General features: G+C 54.4%; 1 protein-coding gene across 7 annotated transcripts in view; it reads left to right on the forward strand.

The window, feature by feature from the left end:
- Window positions 1-16,212, forward strand: part of VANGL2 (VANGL planar cell polarity protein 2) — a 44,461-nt gene that overhangs the window by 14,445 nt on the left and 13,804 nt on the right. For 3 of the 7 annotated variants that reach the window (XM_037883095.2, XM_037883096.2, XM_037883098.2), the window contains exons 2-4: window positions 4,634-4,846; window positions 13,222-13,493; window positions 14,195-14,315. In XM_037883095.2, coding sequence (XP_037739023.1) covers window positions 13,423-13,493; window positions 14,195-14,315 — 192 coding nt within the window. In that variant the 5' untranslated portion in view covers window positions 4,634-4,846; window positions 13,222-13,422. The remainder of the gene's footprint in view (window positions 1-4,633; window positions 4,847-13,221; window positions 13,494-14,194; window positions 14,316-16,212) is intronic. The other 4 variants (XM_043535379.1, XM_037883100.2, XM_043535380.1 and 1 more) reach the window with 2 other exon arrangements.

The following is a 16,212-nucleotide window of genomic DNA, read 5'->3' on the forward strand; positions in this document are numbered from 1 at the left end:
CTGTCATAGTCTTGGCCTTCACAACATCCTCTGGCAAGGAGTTCCACAGGTTGACTGTGCGTTGGGCGAAGAAATACTTCCTTTTGTTTGTTTTAAACCTGCTGCCTATTCATTTCAATGGGTGACCCCTAGTTCTTGTGTTAGGAGAAGAAGTATATAACACTTCCTGATGTACTTTCTTCACACCAGTCATGATTTTATAGACCTCAATCATATCTCCCCTTAGCTGTCTCTTTTCCAAGCTGAAAAGTCCCAGTCTTACTAATCTCTCCTCATAGGGAAGTCATTCCATATTCTAATAGTTGCCCTTTTCTTGGAGTGGGCACATGCGCAGGCTCGTGTTAGGTGATCCGTTTGCAAGGTGAAAGATTATTTTCCCCTCCCCGCCTTAAAGTCCTGGGCTATAGACTCCAGCGGGAAGCTAAAACTGACCTCTTAGGACCCACACTTGCAACCTAAGCCTCTTCCAGTAACACAGCCTCTGTAACTGGGATTTTGCTGGTGATGCTGGCGCATGAGGGCAGGATAAGAATCCAGCTCATTTTTGCCAGGGCTAACGGGGAGGAATAATTTGCATACAGGGGCTCTGCAGCCCAGTGGTGAAGATCTGTCAGGTGGGAGGAGCTTTACCTCCTATTCAGCCAGCCTGGTCTTTGTAACCATTAGATCTTTTGGGGGGAGGGGTGTTGGGGGGGGGAAGGCACTGGGATGCTGCCCACATGCAGCGCCTTGTTTGCCCATGCTGCCTTGTGCGGTGAGGATGCCCGCCGCTGGCAAAGGCAGCCAGCTCCGCATGGGTGCTAGCAACAGGGCCTGTCAGCAGCGGCTTGCCCTATCTAGGGGCCGTAAAGCGAGCATCAGTTACAGGTGTACTCACCTTTAGGCCCCTTGACAGTGACCTCAGTGGGAGTGGGGGAGATCGGGGTTGGGGAGGGGTTCTGCCCTCTCTCCCCAGCGCAGATTGACTCGCTTGCTTCCCCTGTGCTATGCCACAAACCGCTGGCCAGGTTTCCTGCAGCCGCTGAGCCCGGCCCAAAGGAGTAGGGCGGGTGTTGGGGCATGAGAGCGGCTGCAAACTCCCAGCCCCAATGGGCAATCGAGCCCCTTAACGCCGGTGCTAATCTGCTGGAGTGTTCACGTGGCCTGGCTGTGAACCAGAGCCGCTGCTCTGTGCCGTGAACGAGGCCTGCGGTTCGCCTGCTGCAGACCCGTGTTCACTCTCTGTCTGGCACCCGGCAGGGTGTTTATCATGCTGCCTGTCCCTGCAAAATGCAGATCAGACATGCGCCATGGGCAAGCTGCAGGGAGGGGGGGGTTAAGATGCTGGCCAGGGACGGGGAAGATGTGCATTCAGTTCCCAGCTGGACAGCTGCTTCTCTGCAATACCTCTGCGCTTCATTTCCTCATCAGTACACGTGGGATAACGATCCTGCCTTGCCCTTTTCAGCGGTAAGCTCTTCGGGACAGGCACTGTCTCAGCCTATGTATGTGGAGCGCCCAGATCCCAGTGAGGGCGTCTGGGCACCAGCAGAACAGAAATAATTTCTTTGAACCTGGTGTCATCCAAGTCTCTCTTTCTGGGTGTTATTCTGAACCTTAGCAGCGTGACATGGAAGTTAGTGGGTTTGCTTTGGCCGGGTCTTTGCCCTTTGTGTTTCTTGGTTCGAATGAACCTGAAATTCAAAGCAAAACTTGGGCCCCTCCCTAGCTCTTCTCTCATGCTTTTCATCCATAGATCTCCAAGCATGTTACAAACGTGGTTGCTTTCATGATCCTCATTTTACAGGTGGGGAAACTGAGGCACAGGGCAGTGAAGTGACTTGCCCAAGGTCACCAAGCAAGCCAGTTGCGGAGCCAGAATTGGAACCCTGGAGTCCTCCATGCACTATCATGAGGCATCACTGTCTCCCCAAGACTAAGTGTGGGCCCAGCTCTGGCAGACATGGGGGCGGGGGGCTGCATTTCAAATATTTAAACTGGATCGGGGGCTGGGGTTGTGCAACTGCAGGGTCTGGATTGAAAGGCTTGTGGCCGACGAGGTTTTGGAGAACTGTCCTGGGTACTAACAAGCTCACGTCAGTTCCGGGCACCAGACTTCAGGAGAGATGGGGACAAACTGGAGAGAGTCCAGAGGAGGGCAGCAGAATGGTCAGAGGGTTTGAAAACCTGACCTAGGAGGAAAAGTTAAAAGCCTGGGCAGGTTTAGTCTTGAGAAAAGCAGACTGAGCGGGGACCTGCTAAAAGTCTTCAAATGTGTGAAGGGCTGTTCTACAGGGGACGGGGATCGATTGTTCTCCACGGCCACTGGAGATAGGACAAGAAGCAATGGGCTTCATCTGCAGCAAGGGGGGTGACAGTGGACGAGAAGCTGGATATGAATCAACAGTGTGCCCTTGTTGCCAAGAAGGCCAATGGCATTTTGGGATGTATACGTAGGGGCATTGCCAGCAGATCGAGGGACGTGATCGTTCCCCTCTATTCGACATGGGTGAGGCCTCATCTAGAGTACTGTGTCCAGTTTTGGGCCCCACGCTACAAGAAGGATGTGGAAAAATTGGAGAGAGTCCAGCGGAGGGCAACAAAAATGATTAGGGGTCTGGAACACATGACTTATGAGGAGAGGCTGAGGGAACTGGGGATGTTTAGTCTGCGGAAGAGAAGAATGAGGGGGGATTTGATAGCTGCTTTCAACTACCTGAAAGGGGGTTCCAAAGAGGATGGATCTAGACTGTTCTCAGTGGTAGGAGATGACAGAACGAGGAGTAATGGTCTCAAGTTGCAGTGGGGGAGGTTTAGGTTGGATACTAGGAAAAACATTTTCACTAGGAGGGTGGTGAAACACTGGAATGCGTTACCTAGGGAGGTGGTGGAATCTCCTTCCTTAGAAGTTTTGACAAAGCCCTGGCTGGGATGATTTAGTTGGGGATTGGTCCTGCTTTGAGCAGGGGGTTGGACTAGATACCTCCTGAGGTCCCTTCCAACCCTGATATGCTATGATATCAGGAGAAACTTTCAAACTCTCAGGGCACCTAAACTCTGGAACAAGCTTCCAAGGGAAGTTGTGGCCTCTCCATCACTGGAGATTTTTAAAGAACCAGTTGGACAAACACCCGTCAGGGATGGTCTAGGTTTACTTGGCCCTGCCTCAGTTCCAGCGGGCTGGACTCAAGGTCCCATCCGGTCCTATGTTGCTATGATTTTATACTGCTTTCCGCTTCCCCTGATCTTACAGGGATAGGGTTTGGAGCTGGGTAGGAAATTTTACCAGGTGTCTGTCTTATGTGGGTCGGGGGAGCTGGTATAAGTCCACTGGCAAAAGCATTGTCTGCAAGAGAAGCAATTACTGGTGTAGGCTACCTGTATAACTATGCCCGTGAGGCCTGGTTCCCCTTGCTGTGTGGGAATAGCTACACCAGGATAAGCATCTTTATATAATCGGATTCCAGACTTGTCACTCGGATGGCTAGACTGTCTGCTGAGTCAGTGTGAAATGATGGAAGCGGCCACAAGCAGGGCTGAGCACGTGTTTTGTTCTGACTGTCCCCAGGTTGAATCATTGCTGGGGTTCCCTGCCTGTTACGGCCCGGTTTGGAAGTTTTCAGCCATATTTTGGCTTTTTTGTACACTTGGTGAATTGCAGCCGTATGCCAGGTTTGCACCCGTATCGTTGTAAAGGGCTTGTGTGGCTCGAAAGGTACCAGGAGAGTTAGAGCCGTGCACCCTCTGTGGGTAGAAAAGGCTTTTGATGACGGCTGGGGCTGGTTGGAAAATGGAGCATGTTTCTGCCAGATAAATATAGAAAAAGAGAGAGGCCCATGTTTTTGTTTTTCATCCTTCCTCTTTATTCCCCCACAGAAGCTCTCCCACTAAAAGAGAAGTGAAATCTTTTTGTTTGGTTTCAGATCTAGCCAACGTGTTTCATTTTGAGGATACGCTTTGGCAACCACGAATAGGTTCAGATTGGTGGGAAAAGCCAGTTTCCTTTGAAAGACGATTTGAGGGACACGTTTTGGCTGGCTCTTATGATGGCCGGCTTGGGTGCTGTTCATGGAGCCGGCAGGAGCTGAGGAAGTGGCCCGGCATTTCAGGCACCTAACCTGCCACCTAGTGCCCCTTTTATTTACTTCTGTGGCTCTCACTCCCGTCCCGCGGGAGTCTGTTGCCCAGGTGTGGGGTTGGATGTCCAGAATTAGCGGATGGTTATGCAAAATTTTGGCTTCGCCCTTGGAAGGAAGCTGGTGTTTCTTAAACAGCTTGGGGACAGTTTATGGATTCTTGGCTTAACCAGCCTGGCAGGCTCATTAGGATGGAGGGAGTTGTGGGGGGCTCAGGGCATTGGTACCGGGGCATCGGTGGAGCCTTTGTCCTCTACGCCTGACTGCCTGTTCCCTAAATGTCTTCCCATCACTTCGTGGTTTGATGGCTTACGTGCACAGAGTTTGCTGCGTCTCAGCCCAGCCCCTGGTGGACGCTGGAGCTGGGCAGGGCTAGAGCAGTGTTTGTACGATGGGAAGTTCTTTGGATCAGTGCTTGGTCTCCAGGGTTCCTGGGCCAGGCCTGGGTACCCTGGTGTCGTATCGGCTGCAGCAGGGCCTTCGTCTGCTGATTTCCTGTCTCTCTGGGTTTCCTGCAGCTTCCCGGCGGGACCCCGGAGCAGAAGCCCAGTGCCTAAGCTGCTCCAGATGTGGAGTCCCGCAGCTGGCCGGACCAAGCGGAATTGGGATCTGGCCACCGGTTTCTTTTGCGGGATCGGGATGCACCGGCGTCTCGGCGACTGATCAGACGGGGGGGACAGGACCCTTCTCTGTCGCCGCGCTCAACCCCCTCCCGCTGCGCCACTGAGTCGGTGAGTTCCCTCCACGAGTGCAGGGGCAGGACTCCTGGGTTCAGAAAGTGGGTGGCCTCCCCCTTCCTTGGCTCTGGCGTGTCTCCCCGGCTTCTTCTTTAAAGGAAGCTGCAATTGGTCACTACCCAGGATTTGTCTTTAACTCCCAGCCAGGTGAGTGTCACCAATTTCTGTGGTGACATCTGAGCTGGGAGCCGTGGCGAGGGGGATGGGGCTCAGTTTGCAGTGGTGTGTGGTGGTGAAAATCTAGGGGGCGGGGTGCCTGGGATGCATGCGTGTTGGAGGGTGTGTCCATGTGCAGACGTGCCTGGAGAGGCGTGCAAAGGGGGGCGTGTGCATGCGTGTGAATCCGTGTACAGGTGTGCGCTAAGGGTGGGGCGTGCAGATGGAGCTATGACAAGGTTAGTGCAAGGGGGTGGACTTGTGAATGTGGGTCCCGGGGCAGGGGGGGATGCACGGGTGAGTCTGGGTGTAGGTCTGTGCGCCTGGGTGGGGGGTGGGGGGGGTTGCACTTGTGAGAGGATGCATTCACGTGCGCAGTTGCACATGCGTGCGGCTCAGGGGGCCGAGGGGGGCTGCGTGCAAGGGGGCATGCGCAGGCCCGGTGCTGTTGACAGGGGGCGCGGGACGCTGTCTCCCTGCAGGCCCTGCTGGCGTTGGGAACAGACCGCGGGGAACACGGCCCCGGCGTAAATCTACTGGCGCTAGTCAATAGGCCGGTGACGCAGGCGTCCCCTGCGCGGGGAGGGCTGCTTCTCCGCCGGCCTCGGCTGGGCACCCCTATTGTTCCCTGCAGAAATCCGATTCCTCCTTTCAGACAAAGCCCCAAAAGGGGGACATGGGGGGAGGGGGTCAGGCCCTCCCTCTTTCTGCTTGTGTTTCCTCCCCCCTCCCCTTTCCCCCACCGCTTGGGACACTGGGATGCAAGCTCCCCGGCCTCCATGCCATCTCCTAGACAACCGGGGTGGGGGGCTTTTGTTTCCATAGTGATAAATGTGAGAGAATCCAGCATCTGGGACAAAAGACTCCCCCCCCCACCCCCATCTCCCCTCCCCAAAGCAGAGGGGCCTTGGGAGAGGCCAAAAGACATTTTGGGTTTTATTTGACTGAAATGGCATTTCCGTGGTAACTCGTCTCTCTGTGTCCTTCCCCCAGCCCTGAGCCTGGTTTCTCTCTTACCCACAACGGGCCCTACGCGGCCTCGGCAAGAAAACGGGGTTCACGGGCGTTGGGGGAGCCATGGTAGGGTATCGCCTACCCCAGAATTTAAGGAGGATTTTTGCGAGGGATGAAGTTGGGGTCTGAATAGTAGGGGGCAGGACCGGGGGGGTCTGATTACTGCTTTCCCTGAAAGGGGGAGGGGTCTGGGGTTGGATTTAGGGTCTGAAATCTGCCGAGACACCTTCTCCCCGCTTGAATCAAGCAACTGCCCCTGGCGTGTGGGGTTTCAATCTCCCTGCTTGAATCAGGCGTGTGGGGTTTCAATCCGCTTGCTCACATGGGCAGCCCCTTGACAGGCGAGCAAGTCTGTCAGCCACCGGGGGGGCTCTCTGGGGGCCCGAGAGCTCGTCTCTGGGGAAGATTTGCGAGGAATTATTTGACTGGATTTTGCAACAACTTCGGGCCGGGCAATTCTTTATCACCTTGAATGGCTCCAGGTCCTGATTCAAACACCCTCTCGCAGTGGGACTGTCCTCTCCCATCTGTGCCCCCCAAAATCTTCCAGGTGGAGATCCCCTCGCTGTTTCTGCCTCCCCTCCCCCAAACCACCCTCTATGCCCTATTAAACCTCAAGGATACGAACACGGACAAGCCAAGCTGTGTGTGTGTGTCCCCCGCACGTTCCCACCCCTACTGCTCCCATGTTCATTGAGGCCTCTGGGCTGGCTGATTTCCCCACCATCGCCCCCCTTTGGTGTTAAACTCAGGCCTGGGCCAGGATCTTACATAAACTAGAAATCCCGGAGTACCAGAGAACTTCTGCTAACACCTGGTCTTGTTCCTTCTTCAGGCTGATAGCATTCTGTCATGCCTTTGCATGCAGATCCAAATCAGCATGCACCAGGACTCCTGGGTTTGGGGCTCAGCTTCTGGGGAGGAGAGAGTGGGACAGAAAGGGTTTAAGCAGGGGAACAGGACCTCAGGACTCCTGGGTTGCATTCCTGGCTCCGAGAGCAGAGTCTGGTCTAGAGCAGTGGTACACAGAGGTCTTTCAGAGGGTTCATCAACTGATCTAGATATATGCTGAGTTTTAAAACAGGTGACATGAAAAGCACTAGCAACATCAGTACAAACTAAAATTTCATACAGACAATGACTTGCTTATGCCGCTTTGTGTACTATGCACTGAAATCTAAGTACAAGATTTATATTCCAGTCGATTTGTGTGATAATTACATGGTAAAAATGAGAGAGTCAGTAACAATGGGCTGTGACCCTGCTGTATTTTTATATCTGATTTTGTAAGCAAGTCGTTTTTAAGTGAGGGGCAGCTTGCGGGTACGCAAGACAAATCAGACTCCTGAAAGGGGGACAGTCGTCTGGAAAGGTGGAGAGCCGCTGGCCTAGAGTTCAGAACAGGGTCAGTGGTAGATAATACGGCACTCTGACAGCCAGGAATGGAACCCCGGAGTCCTGGCTCTGAGGGTCCTGGCTGTGGCATCTCACTCCTTTTGATTTTTGCTTTTAGAAATTCCTATCTGCATCTTTAGGCTCCTAAATACCTTTAAAATTCTGGCCCTAAACATCTTGCCCACAGTCACATAGGGAGTTAGCCTAGGACATGGGGGACCACCCTCCTTCTCCAGGAAGGATGCCCTGGTTTATCTAGATTAGCTTGGAGTCACTCTTTAGCTGGGACCAGTGTGGCTTTCCCATGCACGCTCATTAAATCAGTGCAACTCAGCGGGAGTAGCTGTGATCTGATCTACACGCAGAGTTTAGATTTGAGGTTTGGAGGAGACCTCAGGGACTGAAACTCAAGGGGGCAATCGCACCCACAAAGGAGGAAGTACCAGGGATAACACCCCGCACTACACCAGATGTTATTTACTTTTTAATAATTTGGGTCAAACCCCAAGCATCCTTCTGGAGTGGGGACAGGGTCTTCCCTGCCTCTGACACATACCGCAGGTGGGGTGGGGTGGATCGGTTTCTTTGCCAGCACGCTTATGGCATGTCAAGCCACCCTTCTAACTAACTCAGGAAGAGCTTTGAGATCCTCAGGCAGTGGGAGCTCGTGCTCTGATGACACCATGGTAACTTTTTTCACACCCCTCTGTGCTCATCAAACCGTCGGTGAAAGGTCAGATTACCTAGTTGGGGTAGGTGGGGGAGGTCTCCACAGCTTCTGGTGGGAGTCACAGTGCTGATCTGCCCTCCCATCCTAGCCGCGGGGGGAGCGTGGTCTGCAACACCCATCCCAGAAAGAGGAGCGTGTGGGCAGGTATTTGGTGCAAGCAGCTGGCTGGATCATGTGATCCATACCTGGAGGCCTGGCATGGTAACTGGTGCTGCTTTGTAATTAAAAAGCAGCTGAGAGTCATCCAAGCACGTGCAGCTTGGGGTGGGGTCTCAGCAGCTTCCCACTTCCCTTGGCCTATGGATCCTGGCCAGGATTTCGTCACCTCCTTCACCGGGACTGCGTGACTCCCCCACACTGGCTTTGCCTGTGCTCCCCACCCTTTTAGCAGACGAACATGGATGGAAGGGTTGTGACTAGCCCCCCCTGGTGTCAGGTCCTAGTCCCAGCAGTAGGGGGTGGAGATGGTTCTTTAATGATAATCCCTAGTTTTCATAGAGCACTTTTCATCAGTAGCTCTTGACGTGCTCTAACAAAGGAGGTGTCATTTCCTCTGATTTTACAGCTGGGAAAACTGAGGCACAGGACAGGGAAGGGCTGTGCCCAAGCTCACCCAGTAGGCCAGTGGCAGAGCCAGGAATAGAAATGAGATCTCCGGAGTCCTAGTCTAGTGCTCTATCCGCTAGGCCAATCTGCCTCTTAAAGGACCCAGAAGCCTCTCTGTGAAGGTACATCTTTGGCCTAGTCCGTATGCGAAGGGATAGCAGCTACGAGTCCCAAGCAATTTCCCACCCTTAATGGGTCCAATTCTCTTTTGCAGCATTCACCGTTATTCCTGAGAGGGGGCTCCTAGATGCACACGCAGTTCCTACTGGGCTAGTATTATCCGGGGCATGTTGCAAGACCCTTTTCTCCAAAGTGTAGCTGTAGTGGGAGAAACGAGTGTGAAATTGACTCTGTGGGGTTTGGTGGCTCTGTTCAGGAAGGGTTCCAGGCCTGATAAGCTCAGTTAGCATATCAAAGCCTGGTTTTCTTTTCTAGTAGGTTTGGAGGCAACATAACCGATTGGCTAGTGCGCCAGGAGACCTGGCGTTCTGATCCTGGCTCTGGAGAGATCAGTAGATCGGTTTCCCTCCTGTGCGCCCTTTGTCTTGGCTGTTCAGGGGATGAGATCTTCAGGGCAAGGATTGTATCGCACTATGTCTCTGCGCAGTCCCTGGCTCGTTGGGGCCTCGTGACAGAGCTGGAATTCAGCGCCACGGCAATGCCAATGAGTTGCTCTAAAGTGGACCTCGTTAAGAAGAGCTGTGCCTACTTGATGGATTGGGGTGATCAGGGGCGAGCAAAGAGACTAACCCCTGAGGCAGAGGGTAGAGGAGACCCAGCAAGGAAGCGCAAAGGAGCGAGAGAGGGAAGATACCTTCCCTCTGGCCACGGGAGCTAAGGGCTGCACGAGGCTGTAAAGGTGACGGGCAGAACGCTGTGAAACAAACCACGTTCGGGGCTTACCACAAGAAGGTCCCCTAGCTGTTTGTAACTTGGAAAGAGACAGGAGCAAGACCCCACCCTCTTAATTGGCCTGACGAGGAGCACCTGGATGGGAATGCTGAGGGGGTGGAAGGGGTTAAATAACAATTACATTGGCACCTGTGGATATGTATAACTTTAATTGGAATAATCGGGTTGCTTATGTTTTCGATGACCTGGCAGCAGTAGGTATGGGTGCTGCAGGACGTGTGCTATCAAACGGAGGTTTGATTTCTGCCCGTTTTCCTTCCCTGCAGCTGGTGGTTCGTTCCCCAGCCTGCCAGTCACTGGTTTGTCCTGGTGGCTTCTCCCTCCCTAACCCCTTGTGTCAACCATGGGCAAAGCTTTCAAAAGTGGTAGCTGATTTTGGGTGCGTTTGTTTCTGAAGCAGCTGGGGTGTGATTTTTTTCAGAGGGGCTGAGCCCTGCTTGAGTTTGGCTGGCAACCTACCACTGGTTCCAGTCTCTGCCCTGATACCATTTATTATGACCTGTTCCTTATGTTATCCACTGAATGGGCCATCCTGCATCTAAAAATGGTGCTTAAATTCCTTTGTTTAGGTACCGCTAAATCCTCAGATTGTTACTTCATAAAGAATTCTTTTTAAATCTAGGGCCAGATTCCCAGCTGCTATGAATGGATTTCGCTAGCGTGAGACCAGTGAATGATCTAGCAGCTAGCTCATTTACTGTTCTCACTCCAGTGAAATCAATTGATATCACATTCCAGCCTCTAGTTGCTATTCTCCTACACTCTTGATGCTGCACTGAGCTTGGAAGGGCGGCATGCTAGTTCGGTCACTTTCATTCGTAACAGCCATTCTGCTGCCTTGATTCCTGGATGTGCTTTTCAGACATTTTCACTTGCACCACCAGATTTGAACTCCTGATCTTTTCCCCCTTAGAGACGAGTAGCCTATCACTGTGCTACCAGGCCTATAGCACAGAGAGCCTTTATTAGAGTGTATTTTAAATTAATATGGTTTTGTTACAGCCATCCTACCTCCCCCACACTTTTACCAAAAAATCTGAATTTGGTGTCTAACCTATTCCATCCCTGTTTTCTCCAGCCTGGGATAGCTCTGAATCTCAAGGCATTTTGCAGACTCTGATAATGAAAGCTGATCTGTTTTATTTCTCCCCATCTCCTCCCATTTTACACATGAGGAAACTGAGGCCACGGTGGTGACGTGGCTTGTCCAGCTTCATACACGGAGTCAGTGGCAGAGCCTAGGTCTCCTGATTCCCATGCCTCTGTGTATCGACCACTAGACCACACTTCTCTTCCCGAGGCAGGAACAGAACCCACAAGTCCTGATTCTCAGAGGGTGGTTCTCAAAAGGACTTGAAAGTGAATTTAACGAATTTCTACCCCTTTTAAGGCTTCTTCCCACTGCAAGGGTGGGCCAGGGTTAGGGTCCTAATCAGGGACTTGGAAGACCTGCATGTAGTTCCCTGCTCTGCCACAGACTCCCTGTGTAGCTCTGAGCCAGTCACTTCGCCTTTCTGTGCTGCAGTTCCTTGGCAGTAAGCTTTTGGGGGAGGGATCGTGTTTCTGGTCCATTTCTGTGCTGTACCTAGCACCGTAAGGTCTTGCCTAGTAGCCGCAGCCATGGAGCACTACCACAACATGAAGAATAATGGTACTAGGGTTCGCAGAAAGAAAAGGAGGACTTGTGGCACCTTAGAGACTAACCAATTTATTTGAGCATAAGCTTTCGTGAGCTACAGCTCACTTCATTGCTCAAATAAATTGGTTAGTCTCTAAGGTGCCACAAGTCCTCCTTTTCTTTTTGCGGATACAGACTAACACGGCTGCTACTCTGGTACTAGGGTACTAGCCCACAAATCAGGGCGCAAACTGCATTTCCCCTGCGCCACTCCCAGTGACTTAAATGTGAATTCCACGCTCTGGGCCTTTTGCGGGATCGGGCCCAGGAGCTTTTCCCGGCGTTCTTTGCAGAAGCCAAAACTCCAGCACTGATCTTCTGGATCTGAGATTCCGTGTCTGTGCCGGGAAACTTGTTCTAACAGCGTCTTGCCGCTTTGAAATGGGTCTGAAGCGCACTGCCCTTGCTGAGTAAATTATTTGTAAGTTGGTCCCGGCCCTGGGTGCTCTCCTGGCAATTAAAATAACAATCAGGATATTAATTAAAACATAAATTACATGAAACAGTGCATGAAAAAGGTCCTCTTTCAGTGTTGTTTAAAAAAGGGCAGAGAGTGCAGGGTTCTAGCTGATGCTAAAAGAGAAAATGCCCTGAGAGAAATAGCCCAAACAAGTGTAACATGTTCGTGTCAGTTATTGCTGGGAGCTAGTATGATCGGAGCCTGATTCTCATTTTCACTCCCTTCAAGGCTCCTTTGCCCTGCCAAAATGGTGTAAAGGGGCCTTAGTGGAAGGGAGAATCAGACCCTGCCTTATTTTTCTTAACGATTACAGATTATTTTAGCCGCTAAGAATGCGTTATGAATGATTACATGTATTACGGAGCACCCAGAGCCCGCGTTGTGCCAGCCGCCTCACTGACACATCGTGAGAGCTAGACCCTGCCCCCAAAGGGCTTAGTTGAAATGGGGAAGACAGGTGGGCACGGAGAGACAGTGATTTTACAAGGGTCACACTGGGACTCAGTGCGAGAGCTGGGAATAGAACCCAACTCTCCTAGGTCCCAAGCCAGTGACTTAAAAATGCCTTTTGACAAGGGAGTGCTTTTCTACTGATGCTAATGTCTGGGGGAAGATGGGCGGAGGTGGACGTGGGGTGGTGCGGGGGAAAGGTTTTTAACAGGGGCCTTTCACTTTGTTCCCTGGGGCTGGGCTAAGGATTGGTGGGATTTGTTTCGTTTCCCATAAACAAAAACTGCTTTCTCCTAACTAAGAAAAGGGGTCGGAGGAAAACAAGCAGCCAGGAGTCACTGTTTGTTGCAGGAAATGTTAAGTGTCAGCTTGGAAGGATTCGATTTTTATCGGGAAATATTTATTTCGCTGCACGCGTGCAAACTGAGGAGGAAATATTTCCACTGAGAATCGTGGGAGTTCACAGAGTGGCAGAGTCAGACCCTTGCTGTTTGAGAACTTCTGAGAGCTTGAGTGAAGGCTGCTTAACTTGTATCTTTTGACACAAACATTTAAATGGGTGAAAATAAGAAAAAAAAGCCTTACAAATATCGAGATGTCAGAATTACATCTAGAAATCGGCTTCTGCCAAGCCGCCGATGGCGCGGCTCGGGGAATTTGGAAGCTGTGTTGGAAGACCTTGTCGGTATTTCCTGCCTCTCCCTGCAATCTCACAGCCGATGCAAGAGCCGCTGTCTCTGCAGCTTCTACTGTTCGTAGTGGCCGTCTCCCCATTATCCCTCCATCTTGCTGGTCTCTCTCACCGGTACCGGATGGCTCAGGGGATTCTCTGTCAAGGCTGCTGGACTCGGACAGACCTTGGGGCTCCCTCTGGCTCGGCGCGCTGTGATTTTTAGGGAGGGTGGAGTTAGTCTGAGACCCGGTGGGGATCCCTCCGGGAGTCTTAATTCTCTCCCACCCTTCCCCAGCAGGGCGTCGTTTTCTTCTGAGAGGAGCCCAGCCAGCTGATCAAAATAGAGTCCCTCAAGGTGACAGTCGACTTCCTGAAGGTGCCCCTGGGCCTGAAGAAGCCCGCGCTGAAGGAGGCAGCGGCCGCCTTGGCTGCTGTCCCCGTCGGGAGACCCAAGTCCGTCAACGTGGAGCGCTACAAGGCCCGGCGCTCTGACAACATGGACAACGAGTCGCAGTACTCGGGGTACTCCTACAAGTCGGGGCACTCGCGCAGCTCCCGCAAGCACAGGTGAGGGGGCGGGGGGGAGCCCTGCACCTGGGCCTGTGCAGTGGGGGGAGGGATGAGGGGCTGACTTGGCTTGGGGGGGAGGGGAGCTAAGCTGGCTCAAGGGGGCTAACCGAGATCTGCCCTCAGGATTGGGGAGGGGGCGGGTGGAACGAACCTGGGTTGGGCGGGGGCGGGGAAGGTGCCTCACCCCATGTGCAACTTCAGGAGAACCCATGGCGGGGGCTCCCCCCCAACCCTGCATCCGTCCTGGAGGGGGGCAGGGAAGAATGCCCTACTCCCTGTGTGCAACCTCCCCGTGCGCACACATCTGCCCCTGGGGAGGAGGAAGCTGCCCCCCCTTCCCCCGACCCTATGGGAGAGGGGTGAAGCCCCCAGACTATATCTGCCCTTGGGGAGATGTGTATGTGTTTTCGGGGGGGGTGTCAGGAAGGCCTTGTGCAGCCTTGGGAAGATCGGGACCTGGCTCCCCCTACATCTGTCCTCGTGGCGAGATTCCCCCCCTGCTGTCTATCTTCAGGGTGGTGCATGGAGGAAAAGGAGACTCCCTTGTGTGGGGTCTGGGAGGATCCCCCCCCTACACAGCGTGCATCCTTGGGAGGGATGTACCCCATTCCCCCTCTCGGCCCACTCCCAGCTGCGTGCCCCCATCAGCCCCTGCACTTCCCCCTCTGACCCCCGGCGTCTCTCTCACTCCCTTCCAGAGACCGGCGGGACCGGCACCGCTCCAAAAGCCGGGATGGGAGCCGGGGAGACAAGTCGGTGACCATCCAGGCCCCGGGGGAGCCCCTGCTGGATAATGAGTCGACCAGAGGAGATGAGAGGGTGAGTGGGAAGCGCCAGACTGAGGGGGTGTGGCTAGCACATTGCTCTGGGGGGGTGGGAAAGGGGGTGTACAGGGCATCAAGGGATGGAGACGGGGTCTGTGTTTTGCTCCTCCCTCGTCTCTGGGGTGGGAGGTGATGGGGGGGTGGGAGGAGCCTTGGGGACTACATGCCCATTGTCTCCCCGTTGCCAAAGAAACCGAGGCGGGGGCTTTGAAGCCTTGTTGCCTCCTTCACGCTGTGGGAAAATGAGAGGGGAGGGAAGGAGGACTCCTCCCAGGGTGGCTCAGCGAGGCTCCCCTGGCCCAGACAGTGGCCTGGGCAACTGGGCTCACCTCACCCCCCAAAACACTCTGGCCCTGATTCTCAGTTCCTCCAGCCCCGTACACAGGGCGGTGGTGAATGGAAGCAGGATGGCTTCAAACCCCCACCTTCCCCCCCCCCACACACCTTTACACTCCCCATATTCTGGGGCTACCCTCAGGGCCCCTGGGATGAGTTAGAGCAGCCTCAGGGCTGCTCTGGATTCACACTTTGGGCCCTGGGGCAGCAGAGAATACCCAGAGTGCAGCGTGATCCAGCCACGGTCCCAGTCCACCCCCTGTGCAAGGGGCTGCGAGCCAGGGCCCTTATCCCAGCTTCACACCAGCCAGGGAGCCCCCTTGTGCACGGGGAGGGGGGATCTTAGGGGGCTGTTTTCACCCACTTTAAGACCCCTTCAGCCAGGTAGAGGGGCCAGAGTGTGACTGAGAACCAGGCCGTTTCCCAGAGCCCCTGAATTAGGGGTGAGGCAAGACACGGCAGCTTGGCCCCCAGTTTCGAGAGCATTGGCCTGGGTCCCCTGCCCTCTGCAGGGTGGGGGCTCTCAGCAGTGCCCGTGGCAGCTGACAGTGGAAGTGGCCGGACAGGGGGGTGGGAAAGCACCGCTGGGACCGGCTCCCGGTCTTTGCTCAGCGTTGCCTGGGAAGTGCCAAACTGCAATAGCCCCAGGGTGGGTCTCGGGGGGATGGAGCGCGCGTGGAGGCTCCTGCAGTGGGTCCCCGCCGGCTCTGTGCACCGAGACTCTCGGGCTGGACGTCGAAGGGGCGCGGGGAGCGTGTCCCCTCTGCAGCTTCCTGGTGGGGGGCTCTGGCGGGCGCGTGGCAGCGTGAGGGGACCGGTGTGTTTCCCAGGACCCTTGGCGGGGTCCCCGCCCCACGCAGCAGCCTCTGGTGCACAGGGACTCGCGTTTCCCAGCAGCTCTGCTCTGGTTGCGCCTCAGGGGCTCAAACAGCTTGGACGGCCACAGTGTGGCCTGCCGGGGCCCAGCTGCTGGGAGGGAAGCTCGGGAAACCCAGCTTCTCTAACCGCGGACCATGCATAGACAGGCGGCGGGCAAACAGTTTCCACCGTGCAGTCCCCTTGCCAGTCCCCGCCTCTCTCCAGCCGGCTCTGAACACCGTCTCCTCGGGCCGTTGTCCCCTCTAGGAACAGGGCCAAGCCTGGCCAAAGCAGCCGCAAGGGCCGGCCCCTGGCTGGATTTGAACCGGGGTCCTGGCGGTGAAAGCCTGCAGCTCCTATTCGCCATCCCCTGAGCCAGCCTGTGGAAGGGCCTGAGGTTTATTGTGTAGGGGTGAAAATTCCAGGGAGCGCCTGGACTGGGATGAGAGAAGAATCTGCTCCCCCGGCGGTTGAACGGAGTAACCTGACGGCAGTTACAGCTGTTGGTATTCTCGTTGCACCTAGGGGGTCCCCGTCACGCCAGGGGCTGTACAAACACATCACAAGGAGACCGGGTCTCCCACTGGAAGTTACCGCCCTGACCAACCAGGGGCTGCAGTTCTCCAGCCTGTGCTATGCGGCAGGTCAGAGGAGAGGAAGTCCCCCGATTGCTGTAGATTTAGGTCCCCTGTTTTAAT

Source organism: Chelonia mydas, chromosome 24, assembly GCF_015237465.2.
Source record: "Chelonia mydas isolate rCheMyd1 chromosome 24, rCheMyd1.pri.v2, whole genome shotgun sequence".
NCBI lineage: Eukaryota > Metazoa > Chordata > Testudines > Cheloniidae > Chelonia > Chelonia mydas.